Source organism: Rhincodon typus, chromosome 20 (assembly GCF_021869965.1).
Source record: "Rhincodon typus isolate 14 chromosome 20, sRhiTyp1.1, whole genome shotgun sequence".
In the NCBI taxonomy this organism is placed as follows: domain Eukaryota; kingdom Metazoa; phylum Chordata; class Chondrichthyes; order Orectolobiformes; family Rhincodontidae; genus Rhincodon; species Rhincodon typus.
In genome coordinates, this window is record NC_063351.1 from 34,791,303 (window position 1) to 34,812,122 (window position 20,820).

Genomic DNA, 20,820 nt, shown 5'->3' on the forward strand with positions numbered 1-20,820 from the left:
ACATCCACTAGAAACCCATTGACTCCCACAGCTACCTGGACTATACATCCTCACACCCTACTTCCTGTAAAGACTCCATCCCATTCTCTCAGTTCCTCTGTCTCCGCCGTATATGTTCAGATGAGGCCAACTTCGACAAGGGAGCCTCCAAAATATCCACCTTCTTCCTCAACCGAGGATTCCCCAGCTCCATTGTCGACAGGGCCCTTAACCGGGTCCGACCCATCTCCTGCACTTCCGCCTGCACCCCTTCTCTTCCCTCCCGCAACAGCGATAGGGTTCCCCTTATCCTTACCTACCATCCCACCAGCATCCATAGTCAGAAGATCATCAGGCACCATTTCCACCACCTCCAGTGAGATTCCACCACCGGACACACATTCCCCTTCCCTCCCTTGTCTGCCTTCCTCAGGGACCGTTCCCTCCGGGACACCCTGGTCCACACTTCCTTCACCCCCAACACCCCCCCACAGCCCTACGGCACCTTCCCCTGTAACCGGCGAAGGTGCAACACGTGCCCATTTACCTCCCCCCTCCCCAGTATCCAAGGGCCCAAACATACCTTCCAGGTGAAGCAACACTTCGCCTGTACTTCCCAGAATCTAGTCTACTGCATTTGCTGCTCACAATGTGTTCTCCTCTACACTGGGGAGAAGAAGAGTAGACTAGGCGACCACTTCACAGTGGTCACAAAAAAGACCCTGAACTACCGTTGCCTGCCACTTTAATTCACCACCCTGTTTCCTGACCAACATCTCTGTCTCTGGCTTGCTGCAGAGTTCTAGCAAAGCTCAACGCAAGCTAGAAGAACACCACCTCAATTTCCGCTTGGGGACCCTGCAGCCCTTCGGACTCAGTATCGAGTTCAATAATTTTAGGGCCTAAACTCTCCCGTGTCCCAGTCCCCTGTCCTACACACCAGGCTTTGTTACCACATAGCCTGCCATTACTCACTACCTGTTATTAGTCACTAATAGTCCCCATTAACAACTGTTCACCCTCCCAGCCATTGTTGTCAACTTTTTGTCTGTCCAATTGCTCTTCTCTCTCTTTAGGCTCTATCCTATCGTTTACTCCCTACTCCATACCCCTCCCCCTTTTTTCTGCATATAAACTGACATTTTCCCAGCCACCATCAATTCTGAGAAAGGGTCACCGGACCCGAAACGGTAACTCTGTTTTTTCCTTCACAGATGCTGCCAGACCTGCTGAGCTTTTCCAGCAACTTTGTTTTTGTTCCTCACAAATTCAAGTTTGTTGTGCTACTTTTAAAATAAAGAATTTCTGTAGACATGTGCCAAGTTCTACAAATTCAATATAAAAGGCAGACGTTCATTGACTAGACCATTGAGATGGAAAAGGTTAGGAAGTACGGTGGGATGTTATCATAGAGGGATATGTAAACCAGGACAAAAATTTGTAATTTAGTATATTGGGAAACAGGAAACCTCTGGAGATTGCTATTGTCAGGGATTTACAGTTTGCAAACACTGTGAATGCCCAATAAAAACCGAAAGAACTGCGGATGCTGTAAATCAGGAACATAAACAAAGTTGCTAGAAAGGCGCAGCAGGTCTGGTAGCATCTGTGAAGGAAAAAATAGAGTTAACATTTCAGGTCCGGTGACCCTTCTTCAGAACTCAGTTTTGGGTCTGGTGACCCTTCCTCCGTTCTAAGTTAATGTTTCAAGTCCAGTGACCCAAAACTGAGTTCTGAGGAAGGGTCACCGGACTCGAAACATTAACTCTGTGTTTTTTCCTTCACAGATGGAAAGACCAGACCTGCTGGGCTTTTCCAGCAACTTTGTTTTTGTTGTGACTGTGAATGCCCAGTCTTACACTCAATCACAGAAAGCTCCAGTGAATTAGACACTTAAGTTATAATTCTTCTTTGTCTTCTAAATACTGAATTTGAATCAATTAGATGATGCAAGTATGATGCCTAATGTTGAGAAAAATGTGTGTCTTCATAAGAGATTTCGCATAAGGGCAGAGATGCATTTGTGTTACAGCAAACTTTAAAAAGCTAAATGGCAAATGCTGGATCATTACCATGTAAATTTTGAAGTTATTTCAATGAAAACATAATCATATATGGATGCATTTGATTATTTTCTTGTAGCTGTTTCCTGTCATTACTCTTGGTGGCTGCTGTTGTGTGGAAAATCAAACAAACTTGCTGGGCTTCGCGAAGGAGAGAGGTAGGAGAGAGCGGTGTTACTTATAATCCAATTCAATCTGGTATTGATTGTTTATTTTATTTAGCTAATGTTCTTCCAAATTGTCTGGATATCCTACCTTTATTCCTGTCCAAAAAGGACAAGCAAAATGTTGCCAATTTATTCTTCTTTTGCCAGTATTCAAACCACGTAATGGATGATATTGAGAACTTGCAGATGATTCCAGTACTTTGGAAGTGATTTGCTTTTTGCAATTATTTTGCATAGCACAGTTCATGTGGATAATTTCATCTCCACAACAAGGTACAATAATTTCCTGAGAAACTATGATGGAGTATTTATGGCTATTGTGATCTGTACGTTTGGTCTCTGGGCTGAAATTGGTTAAGTATCAGTTTTGGCGAGTTTTATGGAAAGTTACTGCCCACAATGTCTTGTATTATCTTCCCAGACTCACTTCATTAACTATGCACCATGACCCTACAGTGCCCCACTCAATACTGACCACTGCCAGATATTCAGGGGATTCCTGGTGCTGGTGCCATCTTTAAAGCCCAGCCGTGCTCCCTTTCATGCACTGGCAATGTGCAGCTGCCCTGGATAGTTTATTTTATTTGGCCCAGATGTGTTAGACTGTAGGTAAATTGTGTGAGGCGGGGGGAGGAGGCAGTCATGGTGTTAGGAGTCTATGTGGTCAGTGCCAATGGAGTGGTCCCTGAGATGTTGATGACTGATAAGGGTTGGAGGAGCAAGTGACAAGCTAGAATCACCAGGTTCCTGTTCTGACACTCACATCTGGAACTGACTAATTTCTGTACAGCGAGAGAATGAGAAACTGTGTGTAAGTGAGGCAAGATCATAGAATCTCTACAGTGTGGAAAACAGGCCATTCAGCCCATCGAGTCTGTATCAACCCTCTGAAGAGCATCCCACCCAGACCCAGACCTCCCCCATAAATGTGAATCCACATAGCCTGCAAATCCCTGGACACTGTGAGGCAATTTAACATGACTGATCCACCTAACCTGCACATATTTGGTCTGTGAGAGGTAACCGGAGCACCTGGCAAAATCCTATGCAGACATGGAGATACTGTGCAAACTCCACACAATCGTCTAAGGCTGAAATTGAATCTGGGTCCCTGGTGCTCTGGGGCAGCAGTGCTAACCTCTGAGCCACCATGCTGCCTGATGATGTAATAAAGATAATGTTAATGCATGACTATGCATACAAATGCATGCAAATAGGCCTCTTGCCACTCAACAGTGTGAATATTTGGTGGGGAAACAGGACTTTTTGCTCTCAACAGCAGGAAGCTCTTCACTCCTAGTATCTCAAAATTCTCCCAACTTTCTCACTGGTGCTGATATCATTCAGTGGTTGAGAAGATTCCACCGCATATTAATCTGTTTTCAACTTAGTTTTACTTGGCATCTGTACCTCAGAAACTAGTTTTGTTTGCAGGTGAAAACAGCAAAATAAGAGAAAATTATAATGAATTTTTTTTAGGCTTGTTTTTTAGGCAACCATTTGATCATATCAACAAATGCAGCTATTGCAAAAATAATAGTTGCAGTCGGCCCTATTATTCAGCTTTCTGCCAGCTGTAAAATATTTTAAGTATCACAGAGTTTTAAATCTCTTGGTCATTTTTTTGAATCTTTTAAGGTGAAATATGTCTCTACTATTATTTAAAGATCCCATCATTTCATCATAAATCACTTTATTGATTTGTTTGCCCTGTGTTTAACATATTTGTCAGAACTTATGCAGTTGTTGGTGTGCATATGTGTGTATATCACTGAAATGTGGGTTTTAGTTTTAGTATTGTAATAATCTTCTGTGAAATAATTTGTTTACTTTGAAATAAAAATTTTCAAGAATGATAAATTGCCCTTCCTGAAGATTGGCATTTTAGAATTATTGCTGGGATTTTATTTGTTATTTGTTCATTACAGGTTAAAATATAACTTGTCATCAGTTTCCTGCTGTTTCTTTGCCCTGCTTCAACTTTACGTTGTTATTGATCCGCTATCTAGAGTCACATAGATAATACAGCAAACGTTGTTTTAACCGGCACCTTAATCAACCGGCACTCTTGATGAACTGGCAAAAAAAAGCCCTGAAATACCGTGATCTACTGCGATATCTGAGTATTATGCTGTTAATATATATAACAGTTATGTGTATATGCCAGATTTTTTGAGAGATGTTAATGTCTTGCAGCTCTGCTTGATAAGGGTTTAGTGTGGCATACCTCTTGATTTAATCTGTGAATATCGAACAAGCTGTGCTAATATATCCCTTTTCTAAATACAGTCATTTGATTATTTGAGATAAAATACAAACTTGTCCCTCACTCTTTCTTTTTAAATACCTAATGGTTCATGAATAAATCTCTCCTTGTCTTTGCAGTCTTGATGCAGTATGTTTTCATCTATTATCTAGATTTCCCTTTCTGTTTTGGTTGTACTTTTTGACCAATCAACTCAGTTTCCTGCTGTTTCTTTGCCCTGCTTCAACTTTACATTGTTATTGATCCGCTATCTAGAGTCACATCGATAATACAGCAAACGTTGTTTTAACCGGCACCTTAATCAACCAGCACTCTTGATGAACTGGCCAAAAAAACCCTGAAATACCGTGATCTACTGCGATATCTGAGTATTATGCTGTTAATAAGGTGTAACAGTTATGTGTATATGCCAGATTTTTTGAGAGATGTTAATGTCTTGCAGCTCTGCTTGATAAGGGTTTACAGTGGCATACCTCTTGATTATCCAGAATATTTGATTAACCGGCACACTCGTCGCATAGCTCCCAGTTAATAAAAAATGTATCGACCAAATTTTCTGCTTGTGCTTTTGTGGGAAAGGATCATTTTCATCAAAATTGCTATGGAATCAGTTGCTCTCATGTTATAATGCCAGCTTTCAGGCACAAATTTTCTGCAGATACACAAAATTTATTCTCCTTCTTGGAGAGAAAGAAATTTAATTGTGCGCCTTGGAGTCAAATATCTGTTTTTTTTTGATTCCATACAACCATAATTTGAAAATATGGCTGCTGAGGAGTGGACAGCAGCAAACAAGAAGCTGAATGAGCTGTTTTTTAGGATCTAGAAGGAGATCAAAAGATGAATACTTTAACTGAGACACTCCAGAAATTTAGCAACATAACTTAGGTTGGCATTTCAGTACAGTACTAAGAGTATTGCACCTTTCAAATAAAATATTCGGCAGGGATCATTTTTCTCCCCCTCTGGTAGATGTAAAATATTACATTTTGCAGAGGAGCTATGCGACAACGAGTGTGCCGGTTAATCAAATATTCTGGATAATCAAGAGGTATGCCACAGTAAACCCTTGTCAAGCAGAGCTGCAAGACATTAACATCTCTCAAAAAATGTGGCATATACACATAACTGTTATACTTTATTAACAGCATAATACTCGGATATCGCAATAGATGTAGAGATGCAGAGGAGCCTTATTGGTGTTTCAGCAAGCCTTAGTCCTCAAGCAGAGCAAATAAAAGATGTATCACAATTGGATTAAAGAAATATATTTACTGACTATTTTGAAAACATTCTAAACAGTCCACCAAAAGTGGCTGCTTTAATCACATGACTGGACAGTAACCTCCAGGTGCCTTCCAAAGGTAAACATCAACCAGGTATTTAACATTTCATGTATAGTACTGGAATTGTATAATACTGGAATACTGCATATTGTATCATAAACTGCTACAGACCCTATTGTCTCCAAGACACAAAATAAGAACCCTGCACAATAGAATTGTAAATTACCCCGATCCTGTAGGAAGATATGTTAATGAATGTCTGCGTAACTTCTGAGAAGGGATATAGAGAGTAATTTCCCTGCAATGTAAACCTTTGTCTCGGTAGTTGCCTTCCCTGACCCTTCCAAGGAGGCTTGATCACATGATTCCCACAGTACTAACCTGAGTTGCCTTTTAACCATACAATTTTGAAGTAGTGGGCAGTTAAGGGGTCATGTTGCTCCAAACAAATTTCTTGAAGTTATAAGATTTGTAACTCTAGGCCACAAGAGAAAAGTCTCTAAACTGTTTAAAAAAAATCCAACAGTCTTCATTTGTGCTGTGTGCAAATAATCACCAGAAGTTGCATTTTAACAAGAATACTCAAGATAGTCATAGAGTCATACAGTCCTACAGCAGGGAGATAAGCCCTTCAGCCTAAACTAGTCCATGCCAACCAAAATGTCCATCCACGCTCACCCCATTTCCCTGGACTTGGCCCATATCCTTCAGAACCTTTCCTATCCAAGTATTTGTCCAAATGCTTTTTAAATGTTGTTAATGTACCTGCCTCATCCACTTCCGCTGACAGCTCATTCCATTTGCGTACCACCTACTGTGTGAAAAAAAAAGTTTCCCCTCAGGTTCCCATGTATTCTTTCCCCTCTTACCTTAAACTGATGCTCTCTGGTCTTCAATTCCCCAACCTTGGGAAAAAGACTGAGTGCATTCACCCCATCCATGCCTTTCATGATCTTCTACACTTCTTTAAGATCCAACCCCCACCCCTCAGTCTTCTACGCTCTAAAGAAAATGTCCTAGATTGTCCAACCTCTCCCTATGACTCAGTCCCTTAAGTCCTGGCAACATTCTCGTAAATCTCCTCTGCACTCTTTCCAGTTTAATAACATCCTTCCAAAGCAAGGTGACAAAAATGAATACAATACTCCAAGTGCAGCCTCACCAATGTCCCGTACAACTGCAACATAACTTGCCAACTTCTGTACTCAATGCCCTGACAGATGAAGGCCAGTGTGTCAAAAGCCTTCTTCACTGTCCTGTCTACCTGTGACTCCACATTCAGAGAACCGTGCACCTGAACTCCAAGGTTCTACTGTTCCACTACACTGTTTAAGGCCCTACCATTCATCATGAAGCACCTACCTTGATGTGACTTTCCAAAATGCAGCACCTCATACTTACCTATATTAAGCTCCATTTGCCATTTCTCGGCCTTCTTCCCCTGCTGATCAAGATCCTGCTGCAATTTCTGATAACCCTCCTCACTGTCCACAACACCACCTATTTTAGAGTCATCTGCAAACTTACTAATCATGCCTTGTACATTCTCAGCCAAATCATTGATATAGCTTACGAACAGTAATAGGCCCAGCACTGACCCCTGAGGCAAACCACCAGTCACAGGTCTCCAGTCCGACAAGCATCCTTCCACTATTACTCTCTGCTTCCTACCGTCAAGTCAATTGTGTATCCAATCTGCCAGCTCTCCCTGGATTCCATGCGATCTAACCTTCCAGAGCAGCCTACCATGTGGAACCTTATCAAAGGCCTTACTGAAATCCATACAGACTACTGGTCACTTCATCAAAGGACTCTAACAAATTTGTGAGGCATGATCTCCCACGCATGGAGCCACACTGACTACTCCTAATCAAACCCTGTCTTTCCACATGCATGTATGTTTCATCCCTCAGAATCTTCTGAAGTAAATTAGCTACCACAAATGTTAAGCTTACTGCTCTGTAATTCCCAGGTTTTTCTTTGCAGCCCTTCTTGAATAAGGGCACAACATTCGCAACCCTCCAGTCTTCAGGGACCTCACCCCTGGCTAATGATGATGCAAATGTATCAGCCAGGGCACCTGCAATTTCTTCTCTAGCCTCTTGCAGGCTTCTTGGATATGTCTGGTCAGGACCAGGAGATGTATCCACCTTTGTACATCTTCAGTTTCATCAATCAAGTTTGTGAGACATGACCTTCCCCAGATAAGGCCATCCTGCCTATGGCTAATAAATCCAGTTTTCCAAATGTGAGTAAATCCTATCCATAAGAGCTTTTTCCAATAATTTGCCTACCACTGATGTAATTTCACCAGACTGTAATTTCCCACATGAACCCTTATTGCCCTTCTTAAACAAAGTAACAATGTTAGCTATTCTGTAGTCCACTGGGATCTCTCCTGTGACTAAAAAATTCATACAAGGCCCCTGCAACTTCCTCATCTGCCTCCCTCGGCATTCTGTGATAGATCCATCAAGTCCTGAGGACTTGTCTACCTTAATGCTTTTCAAAACGTCCAACATCACCCCTTTTTTTATATTAACATGCCCTAGAATGTCAGCATATCCCTCCTGATACTCACCATTCACCATGTTCTCCTCCTTTGTGAATACTGATGCAAATTAGTCATTAAAGACCTCACTCACTTCCTCAGGCTCCACACGTAAATTCCTTCCTTTGTTCTTGAGTGGACCTGCTCTTTCCCTAGCTAACCTCTTGCGCCTCATGTGTATATATAAAACGCCTTAGTATTTTCCTGAATCCTATTTACCATGATTCCTTATTCCATGATTCCTTTCAGCCCTCCTAATTCCTTTTATTGAGTTCTTCCATACCAGTCCTGAACGCTAGTCAACTGGCTTTAAAATCAACATGCCAGATGTGGATTTAGCCTCAAGCAGTCATCCCAAATCTACATTCTGCAATTCCTGCTTAATTTCATGATAGCCTTCTCCAGTTTAGTACTTTCACTCAAGGGCTACTCGTATCCTTATTCATAAGTAACTCAAAACTTACAGATTTATGGTCACTGTTCCCAAAATGCGCCCCCACTGAAACTTCAATCACCTGGTTGAGCTCATTCCCCAATACCAGGTCTAGTATGGCCCCTGTTCCCAGTTTAACGATTTACATATTGTTTCAAAAAACTGTCCTGGACACACTTAACAAGCCCCTGGCACGAACCAGTCAGTATACGGCAAGTTAGTCACCCACCAAAACAACTCTTGTTGTTACATTTTTCCATAATCTGAACACATATCTGCCCCTCTATCACTCACTGGCTGTTGGGAGGCCTAGAGTATAATCCCATCAAAGTGATTATACCCAAATGGCCTCACTGGATGAGCCCTCCAAGGTGTTCTCCATCAGTACAGCTGTGATATTCTCCCTTAGCAGTAATGCAACTCCCCCACCTCTTTTACATCCCTCTCTATCTTGCCTAAAACATCTAAATCCTGAATGTTAAACTGCCAGTCTTATCCCTCTCTCAACCAAGTATCTATACTACTTACAATATTGTAGGTGTACGTAGTAATCTAAGCCCTAAGTTCGTCTGCCTTACCTATCATAGTCCTCATTTTAAAACAAATACACCTCAGACCACTGCTTATGTGCTTGTGAGCTTGCCTTTGTTGCAAAGTTTGTCAATCGTCCCATTCGCCAATACCACCTGTGTGAAATAAACTCAACTTGTAGTTTAAGTTTAAAACATTGCTGCTGCTGTCCTTACAAAGTCACTAGTCCACAGACAGAGGGAATGGTGAAACTACACTGCATTGTTTAAAAAAAGTGGGAACATTTAAATCATCATCTCTCACACAGCTGGTGAGAATGGGAGAGAGATTTGTTTTACAACTTTTAATCTTTCTGTAACAGCTGTTATTCATCTCATTGCTATTTGTGAAAACTCATGGAAGGGCTCCTGTGGTGCAGTGGTAGTGTCCTTACCTAAGGCCCAGGCCACCAAAGTTCATGTCCCACCTGCTCCGGAGGTGCGTAATAATATTTCTGAATAGGTTTATTAGAAAATATCTGATCACTCGAGTAATCCAAAGTTGCTACCATATTTCTCCTTGACAATGACTATACTTCAGAAATAAAGCGACGTGGGAGATCCTGATGTTGGGCAGGTGATATACAAGATTTTTTCTTCTGTTGACAGACATGTCTTTATATGGAATAGGGTCTGAATGGAGAGTTTGTAATAAACTGAAGTTTATGGAGAGTGTGGAATCAGGCCAACCAGGATGTTGTTATAAATATCCATTTTGGAAGGGTTTTTACGGATGTTGACTGATCGAATAGAAAAAGACTCACATCTATATTGAGTATGTACTGATATGCATATTCGTTTGTTTAAAAAGTGCAATTTTTATGTTTCATAGTAAAGGTCCCTTATTTAGGTGACCAATGAGTTTCCAAAACTTACCAGTAGCCTCCATAGAATTATCTTTGTATTCACTTTAGTGGCCTGCTAAAATTCCCAAGTTTGATCAAGAAGCAGCACAGATACAGAATACTGTAATGAAAGTACAAAAACTGCAGATGCTGGAAATTGGAAATAAAAACAGAAAGTGGTGGAGAAACTAGACCAGCCCTGCTGAGTTTCTCCAGCACTTTCTAGTTTTATCATCAGAGAATACTGCAAATAATTGTGTCGAATGAAGACAAGGAGGAATAAAACGCCATTGTCATTGTGTCACATATGTGATATTAGTGAGGTTTGACAAGTGCTCAAGATGACTAGAAAGTGGATTAGAAAGAAAATTTAATTGTACGTTAAAATAGATAAATCCCCTAAACCTGATGATGTATGTGGCAGAGTGTTGAAAAGGAGAGATAATGGATGTAATGGTGGTCACCTTGCAAAATTCTGTAGACGCTTGAATAATTCCTGCAGATTGGAAGGTAACGCCATTATTTAAGAAGCAGGGAAAGAGAAAACTTGAAGCAACAGACCTGTTAGCTTGATAGCAGTTGTAGGAGCAATGTTAGAATCTATAATAGTAGAAAATAATGGTTGGATTGGACAGAGTCAATGTGGACTTACGAAAAGGAAATTGTTGTTAACAAACCTTTTGGCATTTTTGAGTGTATAACTGCCAGAATATATAACAGGAAAAAAGCCAATGTGATAAGTTTAGACTTTCAGAAAATGTTTGATAAAGCCCTATGTAAGAGGCTAGTAAATACTGTTGGAGCTTACGGGATTGGGGACAGTATACTGGCATGGATTAAGAATTGTTTACCAAACGCAAAACTATAGAAGTAAATGGGTCGTTTTCAGTTGGGAGTTTCTGTGGATACACAAAGAGAGTTGCTTGGACTGAAGCTAATCATAATTTACACAATTGATTTGGAAACAGGGATAAAATGTAGTATTTCAAGTTTACAAATAGTAGAAAACAAGGTGGAAATGTTAGTTGTGAGGATGATGCAAAGACACCTCAAAGAGATTTGGAGAGACTAATTGGGAGGGTAAAAATTTGGCAGATGGAATACATATGGAGTAATGAGAAATTATTCACTTTGGTTGGAAAAAAAATACATTTCTTAAATATTGAAAGTCTGGAAGTGCTGCACGTCAAAAGGAGTTGGATGACCTTGTTAATGAGTCACTGAAAGTTAACATGCAGGTACAGCAAGCAATAAAAAAGTTGGTTTTTATTACAGAGGATTTGAATATAGGAGTAAAGATGTCTTAATATAATCGCACAGCTTTGGTGAGACCATACCTGGTGAAATGTGAGAATTTTTGGTCTCCATCGATGGAAAGATATTATACTTACCATTCAGAGAGTGCAACAAACTTGGACTAAACTAATTCCTAGGATAGTGGAATTATCCTGCGAGGAAAAGTTAAATAGACGAGACCTGTATGGACTGGAGTTTAGAAGAATAAGAGGCAATCTCATTCAAACATGCAAAATTCTTGCAGGAATCAACAAGTTAAATACAGGAAGGATGTTCCTCCTGGCTGGAGGTATCTAAAGTCAGGGACACGTTAGAATATGGTGCATGTCATTTAGCACAGCTGGGAAATTTCTTCACTCAGAGTTCTGAATCTCTGGAATTCTGTGCTTCGGAGAACTTTGGAAGCTGTCACATTATGTTTTCAAGTCTTAGATCGGTAGATTTTTGTATAGTAAAAGCATCAAGGGCTTTGGTGACAATGCAGGAAAAAAGTGTTGAAATAAATGATCAGCCATGATCTCATTAAGTGGTAGGGTAGGCTTAATGGACATAATGGCGCTCTCATGCTTCTATTTCTTGTAGTCTTGCGCAGACTGGGAGTTGCAGGAGAGGAGTGTCTGGATGCAGGAATGAATAATGCATCCAAGGAGTTTGCAAATGGGCTAGCTGTTTGGGCATTTTTGTTTTAGTTTTTCTTCTCTTATTTCAAACCTGATAACTGTTCAGGTAGACATTTTTGGAAGAACCTTTGAAGCAGTTGCCAATAAATCATTTGCACTTCGTTAACTATAGAGCAATGGCAGCTGATCTTTCAGACATTCAAAACTGATGATTTTCAGCGGTGTTTGAGAATGTAAAACATTCACATGAAGCCTTATGGTTTCCAAGATTAAAAAACATATTCCAGATTGGTAGAATAAAATATTTCAACTGCTACCTGGAATCCAAGATTCTTGGATTTAAGATATAACCTATCTAAAGCTGATTTGCATGTATTTTATGTCAAAAAATACACACTTGTGCAGTTTTTAAATGCAATGCCAGTGCCTCCTGTTTGCTAAGTATTATGGATATGTGACACCTATCAATCTGTATTTGTCTTAGTGACTCAATATTTTTACCGGTTCAGTGAAGTTTCTGTCTCATATGCTCTAATATTGTTATTGCCTTGCTATTTCATTCTTGAGAATCAAGAATTGAATATACAACAGTGTAAACATTAGAGATAACAAGGCGTAGAGCTGAATGAACACAGCAGGCCAAGCAGCATCAGAGGAGCAGGAAGGCTGACATTTCGGGCCTAGACCCTTCTTCAGAAATGGTGTAAACATTACCTGACTTGAAATTGAATTCAACAAGTTGGGTAGCTTCAGTTTCTCAAGTGATTTTTCATTTTTCTTTTCAACCTCCCTATTCCTCAGATTCTTCCAAAAGTGGACTTTTTGAAAGAAAAAAGTCTTCCAGTTGCCTTTCACAACCAGAGCACTTCACCAGTAACGACGAGCTTTGGAAGCGTGGTCACTGTTGCAATGTAGGAAATGTGATGACAATTTGCAAATTTGTGCACAAGGCCACCCAGCACCCCCCAAAAAAACGAAAAGATATGTAACATTCAAAGGGCATGAGATGATTATGCAAGTAGAAACAATGTACAGTGTTAAGATCAAAGTGTGGGAAAATGGCACAATTTCACGATGCTCATTTGGACAGCCAGAACAGATTGATGGACTGAATGGCTTCCTTTTGCACCATTAGAAAATCTGTGATTCTGTGACCTGAAAATCTCTTTTTAGTAATTGGTTGAGGGATAAATTCTGGCTAGGGCACCAGACAGAATACTCCTGCTGCTCCTCAAAATAATGTTGAGGGAAATTTTATGTACACCTGAGATGGGTAAATCATTTTAGCCAAAAGATGGCATCTTCAACAGTACTGCATTTCTTCAACATTTCACTGAATCATCAGCTTGTGGAGGCGATAGCAGTTACTGCCACCATCTGAAAGACCAGTGAGAGTCTCATGTTATGACTTTTTGGGAAGGCCCCTCACATCTTGTACTACTCAGGCGCTTAACAGCTCAGTGGTTGCCCTTCCCTGAGTATCACGTACCCCAGTGGTGACAGCCCTGAATGTCAAAAGCTGCTGACTAATTCTCCATCCTTTATTTTCTGGCACTGAGTTAATTTTGGATCCAAATTGACACTTCTTTTGCATCCATGGATCTTTGTGTCTCCCACTATTCATGCATCAATTTACCATCAAGTAACAATCTTCAATCTGCTTTTGCTAAGTGAAATCTTAGAATCATAGAATCCCTACAGTGTAGAAGCAGGCCATTTGGCTCATTGAGTCCATGCCTACCCTCCAAAGAGCATCCCACCCAGACCCAACCACCTAGCCTAGTCCTGTAATTCTGCATTTCCCGTGACCAAGCCACCTAACCTGCGTGTCTTTGGACGGTGTGAGGAAACTGGAAGCTCCACACAGATGGTTGCCTGAGGCTGGAATCAAACTCAGATCCCTGGCACTGTAAGGCAGCAGTGCTAACCACTGTGCCACCGTGCCACCCCAGTTTCGTAAAATTGGTCATGCCAAAACTCAGAACTTTTCTTTCTGTTCTATATTTGCCCTTTTTTGACAGCTGCACTAAATCTAACTGGGGTCACAATCACCAAAATGCTCTCCCATTAGCTGCTCTGCTTTGTTTCCAGATGTGTCCCTTCTTTTGTTGCACTTTCTATGCACCAACTAAAGAACTTCTCCAAATTCAATGAAAGACTTCTATGCCTTCTAACCTTTTACATTGATTCTATTTCATTTAACATCAGGGTATTTGAAGTTCCCTAGTTATAATTGCGCTATTGATTTGCACTTCAGGAATTCATCTCAGTATTTGATCTTTTATCTCCTTCTGATTCACGGGGTTCTATCTTTTATGTTCTCTAGTTTTATCCATATGACCACATTTGACAACTGTGCTAACATATGCATTCACACAACTGTAATTGTCTCTGTAATCGATATTATGACCCCTCAGAGAAGGTTGAGGGGGCACCTGACTGAGTTGTTTAAGATTATGAGGGGCATGGGTAGGGTGGATAGAAAACAGCTGCTCCCCTTCGTTGAAGCATTGATAACAAGAGGGCATACTTTTAAGATGAAAGTTAAGAGGTTCGGAGGAGAGTTGAGGAAAAATTGTTTCCACCAGAGGGACTTGGGAGTCTGGAATGCACTGCCTGGGCAGGTAGTGGAGGCAGGTAACCTGACAACCTTTAAAAAGTACTTGGATGAGCATTTGAAATATCGTAATATTCAAGGCTATGAGCCAAGAGCTGGGAAGTGGAAGTAGTGTAGATTTAGCATTGCTTTGGCATTACAGATTCAGTAGGCTGAAGGGCCTCTTCTGTACTATATGGTCCTATGAAACTGTGATTCCTTTGTTTCATCTTTAACCTGTGACTAGGAATATTGAGCTGAAATTCCTGCTCTCCTTTAAGCAAGTGTCAGTAACAGTAATGTATTATTATTCAGGAACTTGGGTTCTAACACAGAGGTAAAACAAATTTTACTTTTTAGTTCTGTGAAGGTCTGGTTTGGTTTTCTTTAGAAAGTTTTTTTTTACAGTGAGTTTAAAACAGCATTTCCTTGAGGTTTTGATCTTAACTAAATGACTAGCAAGCTACCTGGGGAGGTAATGTCTCCACTGTCTCCAACCTTAGTCTCCCAAGCCCAGACAGCCTGCTTCTACCTCCTTCTCAAAATCCATAAACCAGACTGCCCTGCTAGGCTCATTGTTTCAACCTGTTCTTCCTCAATCAGAGGCCTGAACACTCACCATCTACAAACACTCTCCTCCACCTGGCTGAACTTGTTCTCTCATTGAACAATTTCTCCTTTAATTCATCTCATTTCTGTCAAGTCAAAGGAGTGGCTATGGGCACACACATGGGTCCCAGTTATGCCTGCTTCTTTAGGAGGTATGTGGTACATTCCTTGTTCTAGCTTTACACTGGCTCCCTCCCACAAGTCTCTTTTTTTGGTATTTCAACAACTGCTTCAGTGGCACTGTGTGCTCCTGCCAGGACCTTGAAAAATTCGCTCATTTTGCCTCCAAATTTCCACCCCTGTATAACTTTCACCTTGTCCATTTCCCACACTTCCCTTCCTTTCCTTGATCTCTGTCCCCATTTTGGGAAATAAACTGTTCCACTGAATCCACTGCAAAGCCACTTATGCCCAATACCTACCTTCACTACAGCTCTTCACACCCCACATCCTGCAAGGACCCCATCACATTGTCCCAGTTCCTTTGCCTATGTCACATCTGTTCAGATGACGCCCCCTTCCAAAACAGCGCTGCTGATATGGTTTGCTTCTTCCATGACCATGGTTTCCCGCCCACTGCGGTTGACAGGGCCCTCAACCACATCTGACCTATCACCCGTGCTTCTGCCCTTGCCACTTCCCATCAGTCAAGAGCATGATTGGGTCCCCCTCGTCCTCAATTTTCATCCCACCAGCCTCTGCAAAAGATCATTCTCCACCATTTCAGACAACTCCAACAGAATGCCATCAAACATCTCTTCCCTTCACTCCCCCTGTCTGCATTCTGCAGGGATCATTCCCTCCAGGACACCCTAGTCCATTCATCGACCACTAAAACCACCCCTCCCCTCCCACGGCACCTTCCCATCTAACTGCAGAAGGTGTAACACCTGCCCCTTCAGCTCCTCCTTCTCACCATCCGAGGGCCTAAATAGTTTTACCAAGTGAAGCATCATTTCACCTGTGCCTCCTCCAATCCCATGTATTTTATTTGCTGCTTTCAATGTGGCCTGCTCTACATTGCAGAAACCAAACGCAGGCTGGGCGACCACTTTGCAGAATACCTCCAGTCTGTGCACAAGTATGACCCTGAACTTCCCTTGCCAGTCATTTTAACACAGCGTCCTGCTCACATGTCCACTTGTCTATCCTCGGCGTACTGCAGTGCTCCGGTGAATCACAGCACAAATTGGAGGAACAATGTGTCAACTTCAGACTAAGCACTTTACAGCCTTCTAGACTTAATATTGAGTTCAACACCTTCAAATTGTGAACCATATCCTATTCCTTTCCTTTCTTTTATCTTTACTTGTTACATCCTCTGTCACCATGTCCTCTCTCCCATCTCCCTACCTGAGTGGGACTGTCTATTCTTTCAAGTCTGGCAGTTAGACACACTTGTTCTGCCATTCTCACATTTCAATCACTTAATCTGAGCTATCAACAGCTTTTCTCCACCAGCACTCTACACCCCACATCATCCCCCCAACTATAGCATAAATGCTGCCCCCCTCCACTCTTAAGTTCAGTTCTGATGAGGAGTCTTTTGACTTGAAATGCTAGCTTGCTCTCTCTCTGTAGATGATCTTCAGCATTTGTTGTTTTCAGTCCAGATTCCAGCGTTTGGAGTAATTTGCTCCAATGAGATAATGGCAAAGTTTCTTGCTGCATTTTACAGCCCAGAAGCAGGTACATTCAGAGAGAAATCCATAACAACAGAGGTATTGTTAGTAGTGTAGTCTTTAAAACAGAAAGGGCTGGGCTCAGGAGAAATCCTGAGCAGGAGCTTAGCCAAAAATTCAGTAGTCCCAGTGCTATCCCTGGCTCAGGCCCCAGATCCTAGAGCTCAGAGCTTCAGTTATTGGACCCTGGTTCTGAGATGAAAAGAAGAAAATGAAGAAATAGAAGAAAATGCCAGAATGAAGAAATAGAAGAAAATGCCAGAACTAGAAGGCTATGGATTTGTGAGAGAGGAGGATTTCCTACATGTTGAAGGCATCGAGTTAAGGTACCCATCATCAGCAATAATCAGGACTATGTTACCTTGAGATAGATGAGACAGGAGAGCGATTTCTTAATTTGCATTGACTGTAGCTGCAGAAAGAGAGAAAAAATGAAGAAAAGGACATGATTTAAGAAAAGCAGCATGAAAATATATCACAATATTTCACCCAGTTAGTGGTTTGCATTCAACTCTTCTTTGTCACTCCTTTTGTACTTGTGACCTGGAATTCTGGGACAATGCAGTGGAGACATCATGATTTTTATTCTTTATCGTCGCGCTTTGCAGCTATCAGAAAAAGAAGTGACCCTATTTCGCCAAATCTAACTTTCTCAAATTTCTCACAGTGTGCAATCTAAGATTTTTCTTTCTATCTGCCATTGGCCACAATTATTTTTAGGCAGTATTTAATTGCCAAAAAAATTATACTTAAATTGCATTTTTCGGTGGGATTGGAATAACACATTTGCCCATTTGGTTCACAATTATGTGCACAGGCCTCATCTACCTAAGCACACTAGAATCCTAAGTTAGTAGAAGTTTATATTTTCATCTTAATACAACACAATCACCCAGTTCTGTTTTAACCAATCAATATTGGTGGGACAGAAATCAGTTTTCTGTACATGCGCAAAAAACATAATAAGCAAACAAATGTGATTAAGTATGATGAAGATTGTGCTACTATCAAGTATTATTTTATCCCTTTTTCTTCTGTTATCTCACGTTCATTTTTGCAATATTTTATGGATAAGCAGCCGAGCTATTGCAAGTTCACTGCCAATACTACTGCAACTGGTCACTATTGCATACACGTGAATGATACAGGCTGGCTTATCCCACTTGTTCTCCTCCTCACTGTTCCTGTGAAAAATGCTTGTAATTCTGCAGTGCTTTTCCCTGTTTCTTGTCTTGAATTGAAATTAAAGAGCCAAACATCTAATGAAACAGCAAAATGAGTCAGAAAAATGATAAACCCTTCCCCAATGAAAATCATAAATGAAGGATCAACACCAACAGGTTTAAACGGTGAAAATTAACAGCAACCCAATGAAAGCCATTGATATTAATCTTTGGGGTTATCCATGCACAAAAGAACTTTCATTGTCTAATTTTGGGTTTGCTGCTATTATGTTTTTCTTAAAGACCCGCAAATGAGACCACTCTCCACCTCATTTTTTGAGCAACCAGAACAGCTACTGCAAAATGGGCAGCAGTGATCCCTGACACCACTGCTGGCCAGTTTGACAGTTTTACTCAAAAGCAAGGTACCATGAAACTGGATGATTTTTTTACATAACACGGTATAGAGCTGGATGAACACAGCAGGCCGAGCAGCATCAGAGGAGCAGGAAAGCTGACGTTTCAGGTCGAGACCCTTCGGGTTTTTTTTTACATGCTGCCTTGCCAGACGTTCCAGTTCATCCATATTTGTACCACCTACTCAGCACTTTGAATGGAACCACAAGCCCTACTTGGAATTACCAAAGTATTTACAGGTGCAGGGCTGAAAGTGCATTTTTCATGTACACAACACATATAAATGAACACTTCCAAACTGTTTTAGTCAACAGTAGGTTTTAAGGAGTAGAGGTTAAAAGTTGTAGAGAGATAAATGAAGAGAATGGGATCTTAGCAACCAAAGGAATTTTATGTTTATGTCTACAAGGGTTCCATCTAGAATGTTACTGGGAAACATGCCAGATGAAAACAGCTGATAGTTAAGTCATTAATGTTGCTATATCAGCATGCAGCTGATAAAGCATTGTTTGATCAATGCCACAATGCAAGGCTCAAAATACATGGACTTAATATCACTGAGGTAATGAATTCCATGAAATTGAATATGAAATTGCTAGCTTAAGGCTACGTGAGTTCCAGAGCTACTATATGGCGTAAAATACAGCAAATGCTATTATAATGCTATTGTTGTTTGAGGCCTAACAAGCCAAACAGTTATATTCTTATCACTCCAAAGAGCATCTTCAACATATACAGCAGCATTTCAAGTAAAATAAAAACCAGAACTACTTGCTTAGTGCAACTATGAATGACCAATAAATGTTAGCCTTGCAAGAATGTTACATCCCAAGAATAAATTGAAAGAGATTCCCAACTTCTCCGTCTATTACTTCCAAGTTGTACTGCTGCAATGAGCTGATGGTTAGCACACCGAGGACTTAAACAAAGGCAAGTGAATATTCTGAAGAAGAAATTGTCCAGGTTTTGTTTTATACCTTCAACTGAATGCGCAGAACTTCACCACTAATTCAAATCTTGTTTTCAGAAATTATTATTTGCCCTCATTTTGTGCAGTGAGCCTCATCTGACATTTTAACACCCTGTGTTGATGATGATTTAAATAAATATGCTATTTAAATGAAGCTCATGCATGACTGTAATTGCATGCCTCACAATATGGTTTGCAACAAAGTACTCTGTATCTGCCACTACTAAAGCCCCACACCAGAAAAATGTACCTATTAAAGAACACTGAACAATGAGTAGTATCTTCAGTTTTGTCATCTGACAGTCAGAAACTTAGAGAACTAAATTAGACTGTGTAGTAACCTAACACTTGAAAACGAAAACTGAGATTTGTGACTGGAAGTGCATCTGATGTCAAATTAGTGAATGAATTTCCATCAGGACCGAATGACTGCTGGCAACATTGAGAAAAGGCATGTTATAGTATCAATGTAAAGGCTGTACTGCAATTTTTGAACTGCACAAAATGAACATTATATTAGATGGAACAAAAGACTGCACTATATTTTCTCAAGTCTGCACATGTGCCTATTAACATAATAATTAGGAGAAGTAGGCCATTCTACCCATCAAGTCTGCTCCACCATTGAGAAGATCATGACTGGTTGATTTTGCCCTCTACTTTCCTGTTTATCCCTTATACGCTTTTGCTCTCCTATAAATCAAGAATCTATCTAACTCGGGCTTCAAATAAATACCTAGTGATCCTGTCTCCACTGCTCCCTTGGGAAGAAAATTCCACAGCTTAATGAACCTCTAAGAGAAACATTTCTGCTTATCTCCATCTTAAATGGGACACTAGTTATTTTTAAACAATATCCCCCTGTTTTGGTCTTTTGAACATGGGAAACATTCTTTCAAGATATCACCTCTTAGTCTTCTAAACTCCGATTTAATATGGACCCAACTTTCTCTGCACTGCTTGTAATGCAACTATGTCCTTCATGAATAAGGAGACGAGTACCAGTGTACAATACTTAGAATGTGGTCTTAACATGCCTGGCACAACTGTCACCAGAATTTCCTACTTTTATACTTCATTCTCTTTGTAATAAACTGCAGCATTTCATTTGCTTTCCTAATCACTTATTGTACCTACATGTTAACATTTTTTGAATAACATATTAGTTCTCGCAAATTTTCTCCATTAAAGTAATGTCCTGCTTTTCTGTTCTTCCTGACAAAGTAGGCAAGTTCACACTTGCTCCACATTGTACTGTATCCACCAAGTTTTTATCTTCTAACTTACCCTGTTTGTGCCCGTCTACAG

At 40.6% G+C, this 20,820-nt stretch overlaps 1 protein-coding gene across 1 annotated transcript in view; it reads left to right on the forward strand.

Moving 5' to 3' along the window:
• The window catches only part of atrnl1b (attractin-like 1b), an 843,599-nt gene that overhangs the window by 501,652 nt on the left and 321,127 nt on the right, over nt 1-20,820 (forward strand). Inside the window, exon 22 of the mRNA XM_048609206.1 lies at nt 2,122-2,200. Within this exon, the coding sequence (XP_048465163.1) occupies nt 2,122-2,200 (79 nt within the window). The remainder of the gene's footprint in view (nt 1-2,121; nt 2,201-20,820) is intronic.